Source organism: Idiotropiscis lumnitzeri, chromosome 2 (genome assembly GCF_059441095.1).
Source record: "Idiotropiscis lumnitzeri isolate Australia: NSW breed Sydney's pygmy pipehorse chromosome 2, RoL_Ilum_1.0, whole genome shotgun sequence".
NCBI lineage: Eukaryota > Metazoa > Chordata > Actinopteri > Syngnathiformes > Syngnathidae > Idiotropiscis > Idiotropiscis lumnitzeri.
In genome coordinates, this window is record NC_142392.1 from 29,289,544 (window position 1) to 29,312,032 (window position 22,489).

The following is a 22,489-nucleotide window of genomic DNA, read 5'->3' on the forward strand; positions in this document are numbered from 1 at the left end:
AAATAGGACATGAATATCTAATTTTCCCTTGTTGCATATGCATTCCCATCACGCTAGTCTTCGGGATTTCCCTCCAAAAGTCCCCCAGAGGGAGAACAGATGCGTCTCCCCGTTGATACGACCAGTCTACTCGTGACCACCTGAAATTACTCTCATATGCTGGAAGGTCACTGACCTGGCGAGAGAATTGCCCCCACCATAAACAATGCTCAGGCCTATTTTCTCTCAGGGCAGTATCTGGTTACATCGGAACTTCAGAACCAAGACTGGTCACTTCTGTGAGCTCCAGTCCCTTCATAGTTTCATAAAGAGAATTACTTCCCATATCTATATTAGGCCATTTAAAAATACACAACTTTTTTTTTATTTATTTCAATGTATATTTAAGCGTGCTAATGTAATACTACAATATTTATTCAATTATTTTAATATGTAAAATTATCAATATTAATTTAAACCTTTTTATTTCACACTTGAATATTTCTGATATTCTCATATTTGTTCATTTGAATATGTGTGCAATTTAAATTATTCCATCCATCCAGCCGTTTTCTGCCACTCATTCCGGGGTCGGGTTATTGAATTAATTTAATACCTAAGTATTTTTTATATTTCAATATTTATTTCAAGATTAACTCTTCTCAATGTGTTCAATATTTATAAAATGTTTCTATATTTCTTATTAATTGCATTAAGTCTGTATGTGGTTTCCAATTTGAAATTTTAATATTTCCCGATTTCATTATATAAGCAATCCAAAGTATAAAAAATATAATATAGCATGAAAAGAGTATTTTGTATATTTGACAAAATTATAGTTTTTCCGAAGTGAGATTCTGCTTAGCAACAAACCCCAAATGCTTGATAGAGCTCAACCTAGAAAGAGAAACCGAGACTATTTGCGTTTCTCTTTCTGGTTCTTTTTATAGTTCAACTACGAGTTTAGTTTTTCACCTTTTCACACAGCGCAAGTGGAACAAGTGATTTTATTGATGATTGTCGAAGGCACCAATTTCATAAGCACCGTTTCTTCTCACACCTTTTCCATTAAGTACGATTAAAAAGACAACTGAAAAGCATAATGTTAAAAAATGTTATTCCAGGTAAAGGCAATAAATTTTATTTACATGTTTGATGTAAACACCAAAACAAATCATCATCACTCAGACACATTGCTTCTTCTGGCACTGATCACATTGGCTTAGTGTCAATAAAAGAGCTTTGCAAAATTCAATTTCATCATATTTTATTGAAAATCACATTTACATCTTACCACAAAGAGTCGGTTCTTTCATTTTTTTTTCTTTTTTTAATCTTCAAGGATCGCTGCAATTCTCGCCAGCACAATCGTGTCTCTCAGCACTCTGTTTAGTGAAGAATTTTTTAGAACAAACGCTGCAACTGAATTGCTTGTCTCCACTGTGTGTTCTTGTGTGGTTTCGTAAACGCGACTTTTGAGAGAAACTCTTGGCACAAACTGAGCAGGAAAAAGGTTTTTCTCCACTGTGCGTTCTTGTGTGAATTATTAAATGAGACCTTCGAGAGAAACTCTTGCCACAAACTGAGCAGGAAAAAGGTTTTTCTCCACTGTGCGTTCTTGTGTGAATTATTAAATGAGACAGAGAGAAACTCTTGCCACAAACTGAGCAGGAAAAAGGTTTTTCTCCAGTTTGTGTTCTTGTGTGATCTGTTAAAATTGACTTTACATAAAAGCTTTTGCCACAAACTGTACAGGAAAAAGGTTTTTCTCCAGTGTGTGTTCTTGTGTGTTCTGTTAAATATGTCTTTTTCGAGAAGCATTTTCCACAAACTGAGCAGGAAAAAGATTTTTCACCACTGTGTGTTGTTGTGTGGCTTGTTAAATTAGACTTGTCAGAGAAACTCTTGCCACAAACTGAGCATGAAAAAGGTTTTTCTCCACTGTGCATTCTTGTGTGCCTTACTAAATGAGACTTTCGAGAGAAGCTTTTGCCACAAACCGAGCAAGAAAAAGGTTTTTCACCACTCTGTGTTCTTGTGTGGCTTGTTAAATTAGACTTGTCAGAGAAACTCTTGCCACAAACTGAGCATGAAATAGGTTTTTCTCCACTGTGTGTTCTTGTGTGGATTGTTAAATGAAACTTTCGAGAGAAGCTTTTGCCACAAACCGAGCAAGAAAATGGTTTTTCTCCACTGTGTGTTCCTGTGTGGATTGTTAAATGAAACTTTCGAGAGAAGCTTTTGCCACAAACCGAGCAAGAAAATGGTTTTTCTCCACTGTGTGTTCTTGTGTGCGGTTTTAAAGACAGCTTTGAAGTTAATGAGTCAGTGTGATGTGCCTTTTCACCTTTGGCTTGCCCATCATCATCATCATCATCATCATCGTCATGAGCGTCTGATAATGTGTCCTCATTATGTGCTTGTGATGGCCCCCAGTGGTCTTCATCACCTTCTGTTGTTGTTGTTGTTGTTGTTGGGCTGGCGCCTGGGCGGAACCTCCCAAGGTTCGCCCAGCTAGCGCAATCACCTTCTGCGGCTCGGTGGAGAGGCCGTTGTGAGGGGGAGGTGCGTCGCCGAAAATCCTCTGCCGGAGGGGAATGAGTCGGGGGCACCGCAGGAGCCATAGCCAAAAGGTGGCAAGAGATAGTGGCGGCGCCCTCTCCCTGACCGGTCCTCCGGACCGAGTCGTGGGGTAATATGGGTGCCGGCAGGATACATTCGTCGTCGACGGGGGACCGCCGACTCGTCCGGGAGACCACGTAGAGGTTGTATCCTTCCTCCCGGCCTTCTGTTGTCACGTGATGACTTGAGCTACTGCTTGGAGGCTCCGCCCCTCTCTTGTCCTCACTCTCATCCTTGTTTTCATCGTCAGTCTTTATATGGACAACGTTCACTGGTGACTTGTTGATCTCCTCCTCCTCCTCCTCCTTTTTGATGTGAGTCCAGTCTGGCTCCTCTTTCACAGAAAGGAGATCGTTTTCACTGACGTCTGCAGGACACAAAAAGACAAATTTGGTTTGGCCAAGTCAAACCTCAGGCGGCGACTTTGTCTTATTTTGTTTCTACCCTGCTACCTTGACTTGTGCCTGCCGAACACGAATCAATGCGTGCGACCCCGATTTGGACCGGACCATGGGGGCATTTCACAAAATTACGTCCTACGATGTAAACCTCCCTTTAGCACAGACATGTCCAAAGTCCGGCCCGGGGGCCAAATGCGGCCCGGGGTCAAACTTCATCTGGCCCGCAGCCTCTGTAATAAAATTAATACATTCTGGCCCGCACATATACAGTGCTTAGTTCGCTCTCTTCTTAATTGCTGTTCCTAATTTACCCACTAGAGGCAGTACCACTCTGCGACATCACCCCGGGTGACCTTTACCCCCAATTTCTAAAATGGCGACAATAAACAAAAAAAGGAAAGTTGACTGAGAGCAATATCATTGCGCAAACAAAGTACGCATTAGATAGGAAGTCTTTGGCTGAAGAGTTCACACGACGCTTTCGGAATTTTGCAGCTATTGAGAAGCATATCCTCTTTTTTCATCACCTTTCTCCGTGGACACAGACAATGTTCCAGCCCAGCTGGAGCTCATTGAGCCGCAGTGTGACCCAGAGAGCCGCAGTCGGCACCGGCAACTTTCTCTCGACAACTTTTACCGACAGATGGATAAAGGCAGGTTTCAAGACATTCGAGAGTTTGCTAGGAAAATGCTGAGCTTGTTTGGGTCGACGTATTTGTGTGAAAAGACATTCTCGGTTATGAACTTAAATCAGAGTCGCGCGAGGACACGGCTCACAGACTCTCACCTCGCGCATCAATACCACTGCCTTTGAGCCAGACCTGGCCTTTGTGCTGCAGTCCAGATCTCAGTATCACCCGTCACATTAATGCAGGCAAGTCATTTGTCATTTAAATAACTGACTTAATTTTGTTTTGTTCAGTCACAAATTTAGACAAGTTGTCGGTTTTCATTCCAGAATAAAATGTTCATTCAACATTTATATTTGATGATATGTCATATATATCAAATTAGTCCTTGCACTTGTGGATAATCTTTTCTGTAATTCAAAAATTCTGTGAACATTGAACTCCCATGATGATATAATTCATGTTCAAATATTATTTGCACTCAAGACTATAATTACTTCTGTTTAAGAAAAAAAGTTAAGCAAATATTCAATTGCATGTGATGTTCATGTTTCAAATGAACCAAAATACATGTTTGATTGTTTAAATGAAAATAAAAAAGCAAATGTGAAACACAGAATCACTTGCTAAAATGTGTTTGAATATATTGTTCTTTATGTAGTTAATGTCAGCCGGGGTCGGCCCTCCCATATTTTACAACATCAAATCCGGCCCCCTTTGCAAAAAGTTTGGACATCCCTGCTCTAAGGAGTGTGGTGACCAGTGAAGTCCCTCCCCTGACGCTATCTAGTAGACTATTGCCAAGACACCTGTGATTGGTTAAAGTCATTGTTATTGACAGTGACTCCTAATAGCTTCATGACATCTGTCATTAAAATGGGGTGATATCTCTGACAGCAATTCCTAATGGGATTGAGTCCTGGTGAGCTGACATCAGCTGAGATTGCGCGAATGAGCTAGCGCAAACCCAGCTGAGCTAGCGCGAATGAGCTAGCGCGAACGAGCTAGCGCCTTGTAATGCGGCGTTCGCCATCGTGAGTGAACTAGCGAACAAGCTAGCGCCTTGTAATGCGGCGTGCCTAGTATATGCGTTAAAGACAGAAATAGCACCCTCAACTGGTGTTGTGCCCTTTGAGGCAGCGCGTCGTATGGCCGTAAAAATACGGTACTTGTTTTGTGTCACATTTACACGGCCTTCCGAGTGGCTGAAGACCATGCCAAGGAAATGTTTTAACCTGCCTAGGTCCTTCATTTTAAACTTGGTGGATCGCATGCTCTTCACTTCCTCGAAGCCACTTTTGTGTTATTGGCGGCAATGATGAGGTCATCAGCCCAGATAACAATGATCACTTTCCCTTCTACTTTAGACTCTTTTGTGTATACACAGTGGTCTGCTGGGTTCTGGATAAATTTGTTCCCGATTAGGTATTTGTGAAGTAATAAATTCCAATTACGTCCAAATTGTTTTCGGCCGTAAATGGACTTCTCCAGCTTATTCACTAGCCCATCTCTTCCTTTCTCATAACCCTCAAGTTGTTCCATGTATATTTCTCTATCAATGGGTGCGTGCAAATAAGCTGTTTTTACGTCAGCCTTTTGCATCGCCACCCGTACACGAGTCAGATTTGCTGTCGGTGAGAATGTTTCACCATAGTCTATTCCTGCTCTCTGGCTATATCCCTTAGCCACAAACCTGGCCTTGTACATCTCACGTCCATCACTGCCTTCCTTGATTGAATAGACCCACTTTCCTCCCACTGTCTCTCTGCCATCTGGCAATTGAGTCAAAGTAAAAGTCTGGATGTCCTCGAAGGACTTCATCTCCTCGTCCATTGCTTCCTTTAATTTTTTTGACTCAGTTGATGTCATGGCCTCTTTAAAGTTTTGGGGAATATTACACATTACTCTGTAGCAGTAGTCTATACTCACGAGTGTACTGTCCTCCTCCTCACTGCTGTCTTGACTATAATCTTTTAGATAACCCGGTGGTCTATGCTCTCGAGTAGGATATCTCCCACTGCTTGGGACCTGTGGTGTCCCTTTAGGGTGCTTGTCATCATCATCTTTTGGTTGTTTTGAACCACCAATTTGTATGTCTGTGCTCGCACTAGGTTGTGGGGTGTCTTTGACTTCACAACTCACTCTAGGTTGCAGATCTAACTCATAAGTCAGCGTTTCATTTTCACATGTTGTCTTGGTGACAAACTTTACCAGTCTGTGGGAACACCTTTCCCTCACTGGATAATAAACTAGAAAGGCTGGACTGCCTTTGTCATGCCCTACAAAGTGTCCTTTTTCGCACTTAAAGTCTAGTTTAATCCTGTCTTGTTGATAGGCATAGCATATTGACCCGAACTTGTGCATCCTTCATAAATGACACATTTTTCCTGTCAGTGCCGTGTATAGTGTGGTGCCTGTATGCTTATTAAAACACAGATTTCTTGTATATGCCGCCTCCTGAACAGCATTGTGCCACAGGCTCTTTGGTAAGTTGCAGTCAATAAGCTTACATCTGGCCATCTCAAAGAGAGTACGCCATTCCCTCTCTGCTACGCCATTCTGGTGTGGGGAATAAGGACAGGAGGTTTCATGTCTCATATTGTTCTTTCGTAGCAGTGTCTTAAAGTCTCTGTTTGTGAACTCGGTTCCATTGTCTGATCGTATGTATTTCGCAGTGCCATATGGTGCTACATCAGATAAGAACTGGATGGCCGAGTGGTCTAAGGCGCCACATTCTGGTCCCAGTCTCCCCAGGAGGCCTGGGTTCGAACCTCGAATTTCCCCATTGTGGGACTAATAAAGGGAATCTTAACTTCTTGGTATCTTGAAGAGCATCGCCATCATCCTTGCTTTCAAAAAATAAACAAACACCGCACCTGTATACACATCTGTAAAAGATTGCACATACTTAAAACCATCAATGGATTAGTTGCTTATCGGACCAGCTAAATCTGTGTTCATCAGTTTTAGCAATGTCTTTACCTTGTCAGTTGGATTTCGGTTTCTCGTTTGGGTTAACTTCCCTTTTATGCATACATCACACACACAAGGGATTTCTAATTCTAATTCTTTATCAAGCTTGTGTTTCGCACCACTAATGTGCATGCCAACTGTTACATTTTGCAATTTCAATATATCCTCATAGTTGCAGTGCCCCATTATCTCGTGCCATGTCTGAATATCATGGCTGACTTTACACACACCATTTTTATCACACTCTGTTTTCAAGTAGTACATTCTTTTATACACATAATAAATAACAAATGTTGGACCATCAGGCGCCGTAAGAACGTCTTCACCTTCCTTGAAGAACACTTTGGCACTCTTAGCTGTAGCTCGCTTCACGGAAAACAGTTCTTGAGGCAAGGATGGGATGTAGAGAGCGTTCTTGAACGTAACTTTACACCGACGCCCCTTACTGTCTATTAGACACACCTGTGCGTTTCCCTTGCCTTGTGCCAGCCCAAAAACACGTTTCCCATCTGCGAGCCCCATGCTGTGTTTCTCCGGCCTGAAATTGCTCACAAAGTTCTTAAACCATCTTTTGTCATTCATAAAGTGGGACGATGCACCTGTGTCCACAATCAGTACCTTTTGTTGCATCTGCTGTGCTGTCCAGCTGGTATTCTCAGTCTCCGTCTTGAAGGAGTAATCCTCACCTCCGGTTGCTCTCCTGGCGTCATCATGTTGCATTTCATGGCTGCCACCGGCGTCATCGTCTCCACCTTTTTGGACGCACGCGTACCGAGCGCTTTGTCCGCGCTTCTTCCGGCATGCTTGGTCCGCGTGTCCTGTGTGTTAACAGAAACTACACCAACTAGTCTTTGAGCAGTTATCTTTACGGTGACCCTTTTCGCCGCATCGCCAACACGCCAGCTCCGTCGGCGGTCTGCTTTTCTTCTTTTGCGCCGCCCGTGCTTTCATCACTCTCTCGCCCGCCTCCTCGGCGAGCGATCCTTTGTCTTCCGCTGCCTCGAAGTTCCATAATTTGGCCTTGAACTCCCCCAGCGAAACGTCCATTGAGTCGTGCGTCACCATTAACGTGAAAGGCTTATATTTTTCCCGTAGCCCTCTCATAATCATTGCCATTGTAACCCATGTTTGGCTCAGCCTTTTTTTATTCCTATTCTTATTTTCTGTTAATGTGATTTTTTCTTAGCGCTGTTACTATTTCCTACGGACCTAGAACGCACCGCAGCATTGATATGACGTCTCATCTCGTACGAGAGACGTAGAGAACTTTCTAGCATTTTGTTTCATGCGAGTTGAAGGAGAAAGGCTCTGAATAGACCATACTGGTCCGTTGAACTTTTTTGTGTGAACTGTGAGCGAATGGAGTTCAAATCCTGTGGTGTTTTCTTGCCAAGGAAATTCGATTTATTTTGAGACTATCGATCCTGGTGAGTTTTTTGTCGAATGTGCCTAATTAACATTCCTGTGTCAATGTATCTCATGATGTTTAACTGAAAAAAACAGTCAGGATGAAGGTTTGTGAACGTTGAGATTGTTATTAGCTAATGGTGAGATATAACTGAAAAAATTAAAGCATTGTAAACTATTTTACTCGCACATGCCTTCCTAGCAAGTGTACTACCTAGTGAGATAAGCTAACAGGCTCACGAAGGACTCCATGTGTGTTAGATACACGTATTTTCTTTTATTCTATTTAATTTCTTTTTCACTGGACGATTGTTGCACTGTTGTTTTTGGGGCCACATTGAATGATTGCTCTGCACGTTTCGTGCAGGCTGTTTTTTTTCTGGGACTAAAAGAATCGTCTAAAGCTTGAACTGCACCGGCAGTGGATTGGATACTTCCTAGGACGCCGGCGAGTGACGTTGGATTCCCGTGGCCACCTATTTCCCTGGAGGGTGGTAGGACCGTCAAGAGGATTTTTTTTGGACAAATCTTTTTTTCCTTTTTGTTTGTTTTTTCTGAGATCTCAGACATTTTTTTTTTGTGGGTCAGATCTGACACCAATTTTGACACAAACTAACACGAATATATGTTTAAAGAGAGATTGAATGTTCTGAATATTGGGGAGTTTGGGATATATAAATACAACTGTTCACATATTCCTGTTAATTGTTCTAAGTGTGTCTTGTTTCTATTGGAGGTTTATTATTGCTCTAAGTAGAGTTGCTGCCGCCAATCTCCCTGCAACCCAAGATAGATGAGTCTTGAGTTGAATACTTACAAATAATTGGTACACACAAACAAATTCTGATTTATTTTACTTAGCTTGAGTGTGACGCTGCTTAGTTCAATTGTGGTGGTTACACAAATTGTGGCGAGCCAGCCAGGAGATTGGCATAGTGGCTTTTGTTACCTCCAACCCATAAGATACGCTTAATTATAACTTATATCCCTGGAAAAAAAATGGATCTTTGTCAGCGGTTTAGAGTTGATGGTCAAAAAACGTTGTATGTCACAGGAATTGAACCAACTTGCACAGATGGTCATATTTCTGATGTTTTTGTGATAAATGGTAAAATAGAAAAGGTCATTAGGGTTCCAGATGAGCCACACCAACCGCAAGGCAGAACTCTCGTTATCTACGAATCAGAACAGGCTATTTTGGAAGTTGATCCTGCGACCTTAGGGGAACTTGCAAGCCCCAATAACCCAAGTTCGACTTGGTCTTCTAAAACTATTAGAGATATCGCTCAAGGGGAGATGGGCAAAGAAGTGGCCCGTCGGTACCTTAGAGAACTTGAGTTTATGGGAAATAGTGGCAAGGTAGGCTTCCTTAGTTTCCTTCAAAGTGAATTACAGGCGGGCCCCACACCTAATGCTATGACACAACCGACTAATGACCAAAACATTGATACTGACACTCACTATTGTGATCAAAGTGAACCAGCAGAGCCCACAAGTGCTTTTAGTCCTAGTGCTGTTCGTTTAGATGAGAGCATTTACAACCCTTCTCATGTCCAGAAAGTGGTGGTTGAGCACATTATACGTAACGAGCCAACTCATACGTCCCTTGCACATGCAAAAATACGCACCTTCTCAGGTCGACTTCCTCGGCCCAACGGTGAAGTTGATTATGAGACATGGCGCACCCAAGTTGATCTTTTACTTTGCGACTCTTCTTTGACTGATGCACACAAAGTAAGAAGGATGCTTGAAAGCTTACTTAGCCCTGCTTCAGACATTGTAAAGCCCCTCGGAGTCACTGCACTACCATCAACATATGTGACTCAGCTTGAATCCGCTTTTGGCGTTGTTGAGGATGGAGAAGAACTTTTCGCTTCATTTCTGGGCTCCAACCAAAACAATGGAGAAAAGCCCTCCGCTTTCTTGAGTCGCCTTCACAGTCTTCTCACCAGAGTTATTTCTAGAGGGGGTGCATCTACTACAAATGTGAATGAGCTACTCCTTAAACAGTTCATTCGGGGTTGCTGGGACCAGAGTTTGATAATAGGTCTTCAGCTTGAAGGGAAAAAGAGTTCCCCCCCTTCGTTCCCGGACCTCATTCTCATGTTGCGGACAGAGGAAGACAGACGGACAGCTAAATTGGACCGTATGAAAAAACATTTGGGTGCAACAAAGGCTGCTGCACATGCCCACTCTGTATTTAACATGCCCGTCCTTGACCAAGCGTCGCTGACAAGCCCCACTTCATTTGATGACGAAACTGCAAAGCTTGATTTAAAGGTCACTGAACTCACAAAGCAAGTGGAAAAGTTGAGCAAAAAGGAAAAGACCACCACCCCAATGTCTAGTCCCCCTGTAGATTCACAACCCACAAATGAACCTGCTAACATTGAAAAGCAAATTGCTGAGTTAACCAAGCAAGTCCAAATGCTTATCCAAAACCAAAGGGTTGCACACAAATATGGTGCAACTGAGCCTAAGGAGTCCTTATATGTCAATTCAAGACAGTCACGAACCTCTGTTAAAATCCCTGGCATGCCTCGTGCATGGTTTTGTTTCAAGTGTGGGGAAGACAATCACATAGCAGTTCATTGCACGAATGATTCAAACCCTGTCCACGTCAGAGAGAAAAACGCTGAGTTGAAGAAGAAACAAGCTGACTTTGTGGCACGACAGGCTTCAGCTCCTTTTGCATTAAACTAATGGCAGCTCCTGCTGTGGGACATCCAGGAGCTGCAACCATTGATTCTCAGAGTCCCAAATCTTTTGACACTGAACAGCAAAACACTTGCCCGATGAAACCCGAACACATTTTCGACCCTCAATTGTCTTTGCCCAAAGGTCTCATAGGCCCACGCTGTGCAGCCTCTGTACTGATTGAAGGGACGCCATGTGACTCTATAATAGATTCCGGTTCACAAGTAACGACAATCTCTGAGTCTTTCCACAAAGAGCACCTTTCTCATCTTTCCATCCAACCTATCCACACTATTCTTGAAATTGAGGGAGCCGGAGGACAGAATGTCCCATACCTCGGCTACATTCAGACGCACATTTCCTTCCCACGACATATGATAGGAGAAGAGCAGGAGTTGGTCGTACTAGCACTCGTAGTTCCCGAATGCCACTTTAACAGTAAAATTCCATTGCTGATTGGGACAAATGTACTTTTGCGACTTTATGAACAATTAGTGGAGCAAAATGGGCCTGCGTTTATTCAAGGAATACGCTCCAAAGAGTTTGCAATGATCCTACAACATGTTGCCCAGGCTCAGAGAAATGATACCGATCCCTACCCGGTAATGCTGCATAGTAAGAAGCCTGTCACAATTCTTCCAAACCAGAAAACATGTCTCATGGGAAATGTGAGATTAAGAAGAACAAACCCATACACGAGCTTTGTGCTTGAACAGCATGAGCAGTACAAGTTGCCAGGAGGCCTGCTGATCGAGTCCGTTTTTGTAGACATTCCTTTTAGGGCCAGTACCAAAGTGCCTGTCATTGTACATAATGTGGGTGAACGTAGCGTGACACTGCGGCCAACCAGCGTTCTTGCACAAGCTTGTGTAGCCCAGCAGGTGTCCCCTTTTACACCTGTTAAACCTCAAGTTTCCCTAAATCAACCGGGACAGGAGACCAGTAGATTCATCTTCGATCTTGACGAGTCTCCCATCTCAGAGGAATGGAAAGAGCGCATCCGGGAAAAGTTACTATCCATTTCTGATGTTTTTGCTCTTGATGACATGTCGCACGGCCACACTACTGCTGTAAAGCATCAGATCCGGTTACACGATGAGACACCCTTCAAAGAACGTCCAAGGCCCATTCACCCAAGCGACAGAGAAGCAGTGAAGCAGCATCTCAGACAGCTACTTGACGCAGGTATAATCCGTGAGTCTCAAAGCCCCTTTGCTTCACCAATTGTATTGGTTAAAAAGAGGGACGGATCCATCAGGCTATGCATAGACTATCGCAAGTTAAATTTGAGGACCATAAGAGATGCATACGCCCTCCCAAATATTGAGGAAACATTCACAGCTCTCAGTGGGGCGAAGTGGTTTTCTGTCATGGACCTTAAGTCTGGTTATTATCAGGTTGAGGTAGCTGAAGAAGACAAGCCTAAGACAGCTTTTGTATGCCCCTTTGGCTTCTATGAATTTAATAGGATGCCACAAGGTGTCACGAATGCCCCAGGCACTTTCCAACGCCTCATGGAGCGGTGTGTTGGTGACCTCCACTTGAACGAAGTGCTTGTTTTTTTGGACGATCTAATTGTGTTCTCAGACACGTTGGAGGAACACGAGAACAGGTTGATGAAAGTCCTGTCACGTCTCAGAGACTATGGGCTTAAACTGTCCCCAGAAAAGTGTCATTTCTTTCGAGACTCAGTTAAATATTTAGGACATGTTGTGGATGCCCATGGAGTACATACTGATCCGGACAAAATCTCAGCTTTGAAAACCTGGCCACGTCCATCTACTGTCAAAGAGTTAAAATGTTTTTTAGGCTTCGCTGGGTACTATCGACGTTTTATTGAAGGATATTCCAAGATAACTAAATCCCTTAACCGTCTTACTACAAATTATCACCCACCAAAGAAACGAGGAAAAATTTACAAACGAGAGCCACCTCAGCTAACTCGCAGTCCGACTCAGCCTCTTGCAGAGCAGTGGACTCCAGAGTGTGATACAGCGTTTCACACGATAATCAGGAAACTAACCTCAGCACCTATTCTCGCCTTTGCAGATCCACAGCTCCCATACATACTGCACACTGATGCTTGTCGTGATGGCTTGGGAGCTGCCCTCTATCAGCAGCAAGGGGGGAAGCTTAGGGCAATTGCATATGCGAGCCGGGGGCTTTCCAAAAGCGAACAAAATTATCCCACACACAAGCTTGAATTCTTGGCCCTCAAGTGGGCTGTGTGTGACAAATTTAACGATTACTTGTATGGTTCTTCTTTTGTTGTCCTGACTGATAATAATCCTCTAACATACGTCTTAACAAGTGCCAAGTTGGATGCTGCTGGACACAGGTGGTTGGCTGCCTTGTCCACTTATCACTTTACCATCAAGTACAGGGCTGGTCAAGCGAACAAAGACGCCGATGGGTTGTCTCGGCGGCCACAAGAACCACCTTATGAAGATGAGGCTTTTTGCAAAGAGAGAGCTCGTATTAATGACATGAAAATGCGACTCATTGATTCATCAAATCAAATGGATCATGAAACTTTCACTGCTTTGTGCCAGCGCCATTCTGTTTCAATTCCATCAGAACCTTTTGTTGTTGTCGAGTCTCTCGCTATTGACCTTACAGCAGTCCCTGAAGCATATGGTGAAAATATCTTGCCCTTAATGACAGATGCTGATTGGCACACAGCACAAAGGATGGACCCCCCTATTGCACGTGTCATAACCTTGTTGGAAGGAGGTGCAAAACCTGGACTCAATGAAACAAAGTACGAATCCGCTGATGTTAAGGTCATGCTAAACCAATGGAACAAACTTGAACTCAGAAATGGAGTGTTATACAGGAAGTGTAAAGACCAAGATTCTCTAGTCTACCAGTTAGTACTACCTCATCAGTATCGTGAAAGAGCTTTGAAAGGTGTACATGATGAGATTGGTCACCTGGGATTTGACCGTGCCTTACATCTTGCTCGAGCTAGGTTCTATTGGCCAAGAATGGCCAAGTCCATTGAAGATAAGTGCAGGAAATGCCCTCGATGTGTCATGAGGAAGGGTCTTCCCCAAAGAGCCGCCCCGCTGGAAAACATTCACACGACTTACCCACTTGAATTAGTTTGTGTGGATTATCTGTCCATTGAGCCAGATAGTCGAGACACAAGGAATGTGTTAGTATTGACGGATCATTTTACAAAATTTGCCATAGCAGTACCTACAAGAGACCAGAAAGCTAAAACGATAGCGAAAACGCTTTGGGATAACTTGATCATTCCCTATGGGTTTCCTTGCCGTCTGCTAAGTGATCAAGGGAGAGACTTTGAGTCTAAAATAGTCAAGGAGCTTTGTGCTTTGGTTGGGGCGAGGAAGATCCGTACCACTCCGTATCATCCCCGGGGAAACCCTGTAGAACGCTACAATAGGACATTGCTAGCTATGTTAGGCACATTGGAGGAGAAGGACAAGTTCCATTGGCGAGACTTCGTCAAGCCCTTAACGCATGCCTACAACTGTACCAGAAATGACACGACAGGGTATTCCCCATACGAACTAATGTTCGGCAGACAGCCCAGGTTGCCTATTGATCTTATCCTTGGTACATACCCTGGCAAATCTAGTCCAAAGTCCTATTCAGATTATGTCAAAACTCTTCGTGCAAACCTCCAAGAAAGCTACGCTCTTGCTTCCAAACACTCAAAGAAGATGGGTGAGAAGAATAAGACACGTTTTGACAACAAAATAAGAGCTGCTGAACTCTTTGTTGGTGATAGGGTCCTAGTAAAGAATGTTAATGTCAGAGGAAAGCACAAACTGGCAAATCGTTGGGAGCAAACCATTCACACTGTTGTAAAACGCATCAAGGACAGTCCTGTTTATGTTGTTAAACCAGAGACTGGAGAGGGTCCTCAGCGCACTTTACACAGGGATCTTCTTTTGCCTTGTGGGTTCTTACCTGTGGAGGATCAGAATGAATCCGATTCTCCAGGAGACAATTCAAGGAAAGTGAAGACAAGGAGCAAGACAAATAAGATGATGGAGACTGATGTTGGAAGTGAAGGAGAGTACAGTGACAAGGATGAAACGAGTGATGAAGAGATATTTTGTATTGACTCACGGGAGCGGCAGATAATCACGAAGGGCCCTTATACCCAAACTGAGCAGTTTCCTGTTAAATTCCAACCTCCTAAGCATGTCCGACCCTCAGTGTCATCTTCTGATATTGCAGGGCCAGAGAAACCAACACTTGACCTTGATAGGTCCATCATGACCTCACAACATGAAGTTCCTGGGTTGAGTAGTGTTGAGTTGCCATCTACAGATAGGTCTTCCGACCATCTTATTGAGATCCCTGAACCTGACTTGACTCCTACCCTGACTGACACAGTTATTCCCTCAGACTGTAAACCCAGTACTGACACTGTCAAAACAGATGATGCGGCGGTTAAGTCAATAGGCTTGCGACGCTCCGAAAGAGAAAGACGTCAACCTAAAAAGTTTACCTATGATGAACTGGGAGAGCCACTGAACTTGGCTATTAGTTCTTTTTTTCAGGCTTTAAGCGTTGCGTTCTCGAGAGCTGTACTACAACCTCCACAATGCCCAAGCTGTAAAACGTTGCATGAAGAGACTCATGCCGTTTAGAGGGGGAGAATGTAACCCATGTTTGGCTCAGCCTTTTTTTATTCCTATTCTTATTTTCTGTTAATGTGATTTTTTCTTAGCGCTGTTACTATTTCCTACGGACCTAGAACGCACCGCAGCATTGATATGACGTCTCATCTCGTACGAGAGACGTAGAGAACTTTCTAGCATTTTGTTTCATGCGAGTTTGAAGGAGAAAGGCTCTGAATAGACCATACTGGTCCGTTGAACTTTTTTGTGTGAACTGTGAGCGAATGGAGTTCAAATCCTGTGGTGTTTTCTTGCCAAGGAAATTCGATTTATTTTGAGACTATCGATCCTGGTGAGTTTTTTGTCGAATGTGCCTAATTAACATTCCTGTGTCAATGTATCTCATGATGTTTAACTGAAAAAAACAGTCAGGATGAAGGTTTGTGAACGTTGAGATTGTTATTAGCTAATGGTGAGATATAACTGAAAAAATTAAAGCATTGTAAACTATTTTACTCGCACATGCCTTCCTAGCAAGTGTACTACCTAGTGAGATAAGCTAACAGGCTCACGAAGGACTCCATGTGTGTTAGATACACGTATTTTCTTTTATTCTATTTAATTTCTTTTTCACTGGACGATTGTTGCACTGTTGTTTTTGGGGCCACATTGAATGATTGCTCTGCACGTTTCGTGCAGGCTGTTTTTTTTCTGGGACTAAAAGAATCGTCTAAAGCTTGAACTGCACCGGCAGTGGATTGGATACTTCCTAGGACGCCGGCGAGTGACGTTGGATTCCCGTGGCCACCTATTTCCCTGGAGGGTGGTAGGACCGTCAAGAGGATTTTTTTTGGACAAATCTTTTTTTCCTTTTTGTTTGTTTTTTCTGAGATCTCAGACATTTTTTTTTTGTGGGTCAGATCTGACACCAATTTTGACACAAACTAACACGAATATATGTTTAAAGAGAGATTGAATGTTCTGAATATTGGGGAGTTTGGGATATATAAATACAACTGTTCACATATTCCTGTTAATTGTTCTAAGTGTGTCTTGTTTCTATTGGAGGTTTATTATTGCTCTAAGTAGAGTTGCTGCCGCCAATCTCCCTGCAACCCAAGATAGATGAGTCTTGAGTTGAATACTTACAAATAATTGGTACACACAAACAAATTCTGATTTATTTTACTTAGCTTGAGTGTGACGCTGCTTAGTTCAATTGTGGTGGTTACACCATCATCAACCCTTCGCTCGCCATATAATATAATGATATTCTGTTCAGCTCTGATGACTTATTCAGTCACAGTCTCTGTGTCCGCTTTCTTCAGCGGCGTCATCGATGTATAGGGAGACAATGCGGGGCCTACCTTTGCCGATATAGTGTTCTCTCAACACTGAGGGTTTCCGGGCCCTTGTCTTTTGTGTCTCTGAATATGAGTTGTTAGCGCCATTTCACAAATGTTTATATTTTTATGGATAATGATTGCAAATATTTGTTTTTTGCCATTTGCATGTTTGTGAGAAGAAATTATACATTTCTTTGTCTTTTGTAATTATTTTGATTTGTGGAGTGAAATGTGTCAACGTTAGAGGGCGCAATTCTTTATTTACTGTAATGCACGAAGAAGAAAGTGTTTTTTGGTTGAAGAAGAAATAAAGATGATGGCGAAGGAGCAACACGGTCTTTTTGCCGTGCTTCGACCATCAGTGTTTGTTCACGCGTAAAAAGTTGTTTTTATTCGCCACCAAACGAAGAGGTTGAACAACGAAAATAAGAAGAAACTAATTGAATCTAAAATAACCTCTACACATAGCATTTCCATGAGCTGCCCTCACATTCACAGCACTTCATGGACAAATACGACGAAGCACATTCTCCACATGGGCTGTAGAGATGCAAATATACCAAATTGGGCACTGCAGGACTCACACAGACGCTATAAAAAAAACACATTCTGAAAGACAGAACAATTGGAGATCGGAGCACATGCACGTACGCATACACACACACAGACATATACATACACCTGCACATACACGAGCACATACACGCGCACACACCGACAAGATTACAAAAGAATGCCAGCGGAGAGAGAGACGGAGGGACTGCCCGCCGGAGAAGGCCAGCCTTGGCGTGCCAGTCTTGGGGACCAGACGGGAATCAACTATCCACACGATGACTAACCTGGGGAGGACCTTCCCTTGGACGTGGACCCGTGCCGTGGGAGGGAGCGAGGACGACCGATTCAACCTACATTACCTTTGACATATAAAACTCCTATAAAAACTGAAGCTGGGCTGAAAGATGGCGCGCATTTTTCGACTGTGCTCGCCCGAGTGCAGTTTTCTCGTGAGATTAAGAAAAAGACGCCCAGATATCTGTCTTTGTATTATTTCCTGAACTCCAGAAATTGAAGAAACTAAATATCGGAACTCTAATCAGTTGTTGAGTCTTTTTTTTTACCCTTTTCTTCTTGAGCACAAAAAACGAACACGCATTGGAGTAAGTTTGGCTTTTAAAGGTTGATTTACGAACTACTTCTTATTTCCACGGTGACCCAACTCCAACAATAACATGACAAATATTTGTCATCTCATCAATATTTGCACAACATAGTACTGAGTTTCGAGATCCTCACTATAATAGTTCTCAAAATTATATTTCTTGTCAATTTAGCTTAGTTAAGGGATATTTTATTGACAATCTAATATCAATCTACAAAGACAGAAAACAAATTGGTGGTGGTGGGGGGGCGCGAATCTTTTTCTTCTTGGTAGGGGCGGGCGTGAAATAATTGAGAAGCACTACTAGTATATGCAGACATTATATTCATACAATCTAGCAGCCCGAGTGAACCACAGTATTGTTGCAAGTTCGGTAGGAGAAACGTAAACGTCCCACTGCTGTTCCAGCAGCGGCTTCTCGGGAAATAGGCGGAAGTGACGTCGGAGCTGACTCGCGAATGCGGCGTTAATTTAGTTATTTTGTTAATTTTTTTCATCAACTGAATTAAAATGTTATATAAAATATATATCAAAACAGAACAGCCAGGGGCAAAAACAAACACAGAGGCAAAGAAATATATTTGAAAAATACGTGCTTAAAGCATACGTCATTAGCAAGCGCGCAGCTTGCGAAGCGCCTCGACCACATCCACCGACCAGGTCCACACCGGAACAAAAACACCCACCGCTAAATTCTTCTGATTCAGTGTGGAACTGACTGTAATTTTTTCACAGGATGTCCAGTGCTACTCTCAAGGACGTCGATATAATTCATTAAGTCTTTGTGTCCCGATAATCTCATTTTCGCGCGTTGATGCTTTTCGGCGTAGTTAGCTTAGCTTGTTAGCTAGCTAGCCGCTAACGAAAAGAGGCACATGACTCATCGCCAAGCAGAGATCAAGTGCGGATTTGTTGAGATTGGCGTTTGAAAATGTGTGAAAGAACGACACCCAAGTACAAAGAGGAACTTTATGGAATAAAAGAAGAGAACGAGCAACATCTTCAATCGCTGGGCGAAGTTTGCAACCAGCCTCGTGTTGTGCTACACAAAGCAGGTTTGTACCCGTCTGACTCTCATTTGCTTTGTCAAGAACGACTTTCTGTCGTTAAACATATGCATCACAACATTAAGTTGTTTGGGGAAATCGTTCAAGGTTATTGCCGTTTTATTTTTAAATATTGACTTTTACTTGCAGGTCTGCTGAACATTTGTTTATGCCAAATTAAATCAGTGCACAAAATAATTGCCAAAGAATAACCAATAGTGGGGGGTGAACTCCATGTTTTTCCCAGTATAAAATTTGAACTGATTATTTAACATTTTACATTTTCTGTTTTTTATATCTTGTTCAAGCAATTCCTTCCGGAAGGAATTCTGCTTGAATCTAAAATATGTGCACACTGCGGCGAAAACATTAATGGCGGTTGATCAATTTTAGTGGATAAAACACAAAATATTAAGTTTTAAAAAAAAAAAATCAAGTACGTATTGGTCTTATTTATTTATTTATTAACTTTTTACTGGCTTCGTCGGGTGTAATTCAAGTTTTGTGCACATGTGCGTAGATTCACCTCATCCAAACATTTAAAATACATTGAATGCATCCATTCAGGGTTGCACGGATCTCATCAGTGAACAAGCGCATGCTGCAAGGAATGCATCTGCATCTTTGGCTTACTATGGGCTTAAAAAGGGAGAGCGTCACTGTGAGAGTATGTAAATAGTTTGTGTATTTTTAATCATGTTTTTATACACTATTTGTATCAATGATAATTACACACACACTCACAGACACGCACATCATTGCTTCAGCACACATGCACACACCCACACGCTTGTTTTAAGTTTCACTTTCCATAGGTTTCGTTTTTCTTTGAATAAAGTCCAGAGGGATGGGCGAAGGAGCGAGTGAGAGTGCAGGAGAGTGAACTGGCAAGACGTCTACTTCACTTCCTGGCTTCTCCTCCCATCGCGATGGAGAAAAGACAAAACCTTCCCTGGTTATTCCTCTGGTTCTCTGCATTTAATTCAGTCTAATGAAGGCGTCAGGACCTTTTAAACCTGACATTTATTGGTGCCGGTCAACCCGGGAGCCACACCCGGACGGACGAACGTCGCTGGATATTTCGGGGGCCAACGAATCTGACGTCAGCGCTTCACCATTTGAAAGCGGGTCCCTGAGCTGCGGCGCGGCCGTCCGCCCGGATGTCGGTTCCCTGTCGGACCAGGCGGATCCGGAGGAAGCCAGGTATTGTTTTTCAAATTATTTTGTGCCACCATTTTAAATTTTAAAATATTAAAATAATTGGAAGGGGAGTGGAAGAGGTGGGTAAGACACGCGCGCGCAGAGGCCGGGCCTCGACCGTTTAGTCAGTACGGTAACAAAAACTGCATCGTGCTAGTCCAAGGAGTTATGTAAAAATAATCGGTAGCGAATTAGGCCATAACTCATCGGTAGCGAATTGACCATAACTCGTTGAAACTGAGCAAATTTTAGACACGGATAGCACGGTGAACAAATTGATTTGTTCCTCGGCGTCGATGGTAGCGAATTTGGCCATAAACTGAGCAAATTTTAGAGATTGATCCGCCTTGAGAAGGGAGACAAAGTTTCCGCGAAAATTAAAAGGTTCCCTCCGGTGTCGACAATGGAAAAGAGTGGCAATCAGGAGAAGGTCTTACTCACAATTTCACATTGAAATTCAGGGAATAATAAGGCATTATTTTCGGTGGTTTTTATTTGAAGTGTTTTGGGGGCTGTGCAGCTGTGTGTGTGTGAACAAAGGAACAAGTTTGAGTCAGTGAGAATGTGTGTGTGTGCGTGCGTGCGTGTGTGTGTGTGTGGGTTTGGAGAAGTAGCAGAACAGACAACAGCAAAAGAAGAGGTCTGGCTGGGGCAAGCCTGAAGGATCAGGTTTCAGGGTAGTGAGAGAAGAATTTGCAGAGAAGCTGAAGAAAAAAAAAAAAAAACCCCACACACACACAACACCAGATGTGGAATGATCATTTTGCTGTATGCAAAGTGAGTGAATGGTGTGATTGGGGATTACAAATACCATTTGGTATTTTATCCCGTATAATGCAATAAGGGTTATAAACAGGAATAGTATTTGAGGATGACAGAGAGTGTTGTTGAAGAAGGTAAAGAAAGGGGGGGGGGGGTTGCAACTGCCCCCTGCATCCTGAATTACCCCCCACCACCCACATTATCAGGTAACGCCACATAGAATGAGAACTAGATCAGACAGAACTGCATCGATAAGACAAAAACCCCCAATAAAAGATAGATAAACCAAAAAAGCGCTCACCTCAATGTGCTGCGTGTATAAGTGGCAGTGTGCATTTGTGGCAGAGGCTGCATTGGCCCTATAGGGCTGCACACACATAATTATGAGCGATATTAGTTGAATTAAAGGACTTATTATGGGCAAAAGATAAAGATGGATTGTGTTGCTGTTATTTCTAACATGTTATTCTTGTTTGTAGTTGTTCAGTGTTGAGAACTGTGTGTGTCGTTTTGTGGGCCCGTGTATGTGTCTGTGTGTCTAAATGTCAGGGAGAGTGATCAAAGTGGTTGGAATTATGCTAAAAGGATTGATGAAGTAGAGATAAAATGGAATCAAGGATTAGTAACCAACAAAAGGCTACTTATGAGTGACGAGATCTTATTGAAAAAAATAATTCCCAAATTTACAAAAGAAGTTAATAAAGAAGATGATTTGAGGAGATAAATTCATTTAAATTTGAAATGAAATAAAATAACTTATACAACGGGATAGGCTTAAAAGAAAAGAGAGAAATAGCCTGATGTGCGTTTTCTGAAAAATAAAGAAATTGAACCCAGACGCCTAGGCTGGTTTAAAAAGATGAGTGAAGATAAGAAAGTTCATCGAAAAACAGGATCCTGATAAAATTCAGTATTTAGACTCATGGAAAGCTGAACATGGTTTTAATGGTCAGTTAAAAACACGAAAAATAGCCGCATTGCAGAAATCAATCATAGCAAAGACAAAGAAAGACCACAAAAAGATGAAGAAAAATGGCTTTGAGGAAACAGAATATTGGATGAGGGTAGCCTTAAAAAGAGAAGAGGGTGACAAGAAACAGAAAAGATGAGACATTTGGGCAATACAAAGTGAGAATGACAGCTGTGTTTCAAAACCACAGCGGGCTGCAGGAAGATGGTGATGTGGATGGGGCATTTCAACAGCAGTTGAAGAATGCTTTACATGCAGGATCAAGAGAGGAAATTCACAAGTGGGTAAATAAACATTACATTTGCCTGCCAACAGGTACCCTGGAGGAGTATGTAAATCACGCCCTCCATGCTGAGAAGATAGAAAATAAAAAGAAACAGAGGTCTATAGACACTTTTTATCAGAATAAAGGTCAGAAAGTCTTTTATCAAGGTGGAAGAGGCTGAGACGAGGACGCCTTCCCACCGGAGATGATATTTGTTACAATTGTGGCAGATCAGGACACTTTGCCAGAAACTGCCGTCAACCACACAGGAAGACCACACTAAAAGAAGGCCAGATAGCAAGAAATTGCCTTGAGAAGAAGCAGCCTTCAGCATGACTAAGATAGAAAGATTAAAGAACAGATGAGTTTTTAAATGAAGAGGTTTTCCTAAATTTACAAAAGATATTGGCTTTTGATTAAATGATTGAGCTGAAA

General features: G+C 42.6%; 2 protein-coding genes and 2 long non-coding RNA genes across 4 annotated transcripts in view; 2 read left to right on the forward strand and 2 right to left on the reverse strand.

Annotated features, from left to right (window-relative positions):
• Positions 1–22,489, reverse strand: part of LOC148342241 (uncharacterized) — a 230,223-nt gene that overhangs the window by 117,438 nt on the left and 90,296 nt on the right. The gene's annotated exons all lie outside the window — the stretch shown is intronic.
• Positions 1,317–7,669, reverse strand: LOC148342250 (uncharacterized). Its single transcript, XM_088285514.1, has 3 exons — positions 7,474–7,669; positions 7,223–7,422; positions 1,317–2,288 (listed from the first exon to the last, which is right to left on the reverse strand). The coding sequence occupies exons 1-3, from the start codon at positions 7,667–7,669 to the stop codon at positions 1,317–1,319; spliced, it is 1,368 nt and encodes a 455-aa protein (XP_088141640.1).
• On the forward strand, positions 7,718–8,716 carry LOC148342251 (uncharacterized). The gene is made up of 2 exons (XR_015842007.1): positions 7,718–8,031; positions 8,379–8,716. It is a non-coding gene; the product is annotated as an uncharacterized LOC148342251 (long non-coding RNA).
• On the forward strand, positions 14,900–16,343 carry LOC148342252 (uncharacterized). The gene is made up of 2 exons (XR_015842009.1): positions 14,900–15,658; positions 16,006–16,343. It is a non-coding gene; the product is annotated as an uncharacterized LOC148342252 (long non-coding RNA).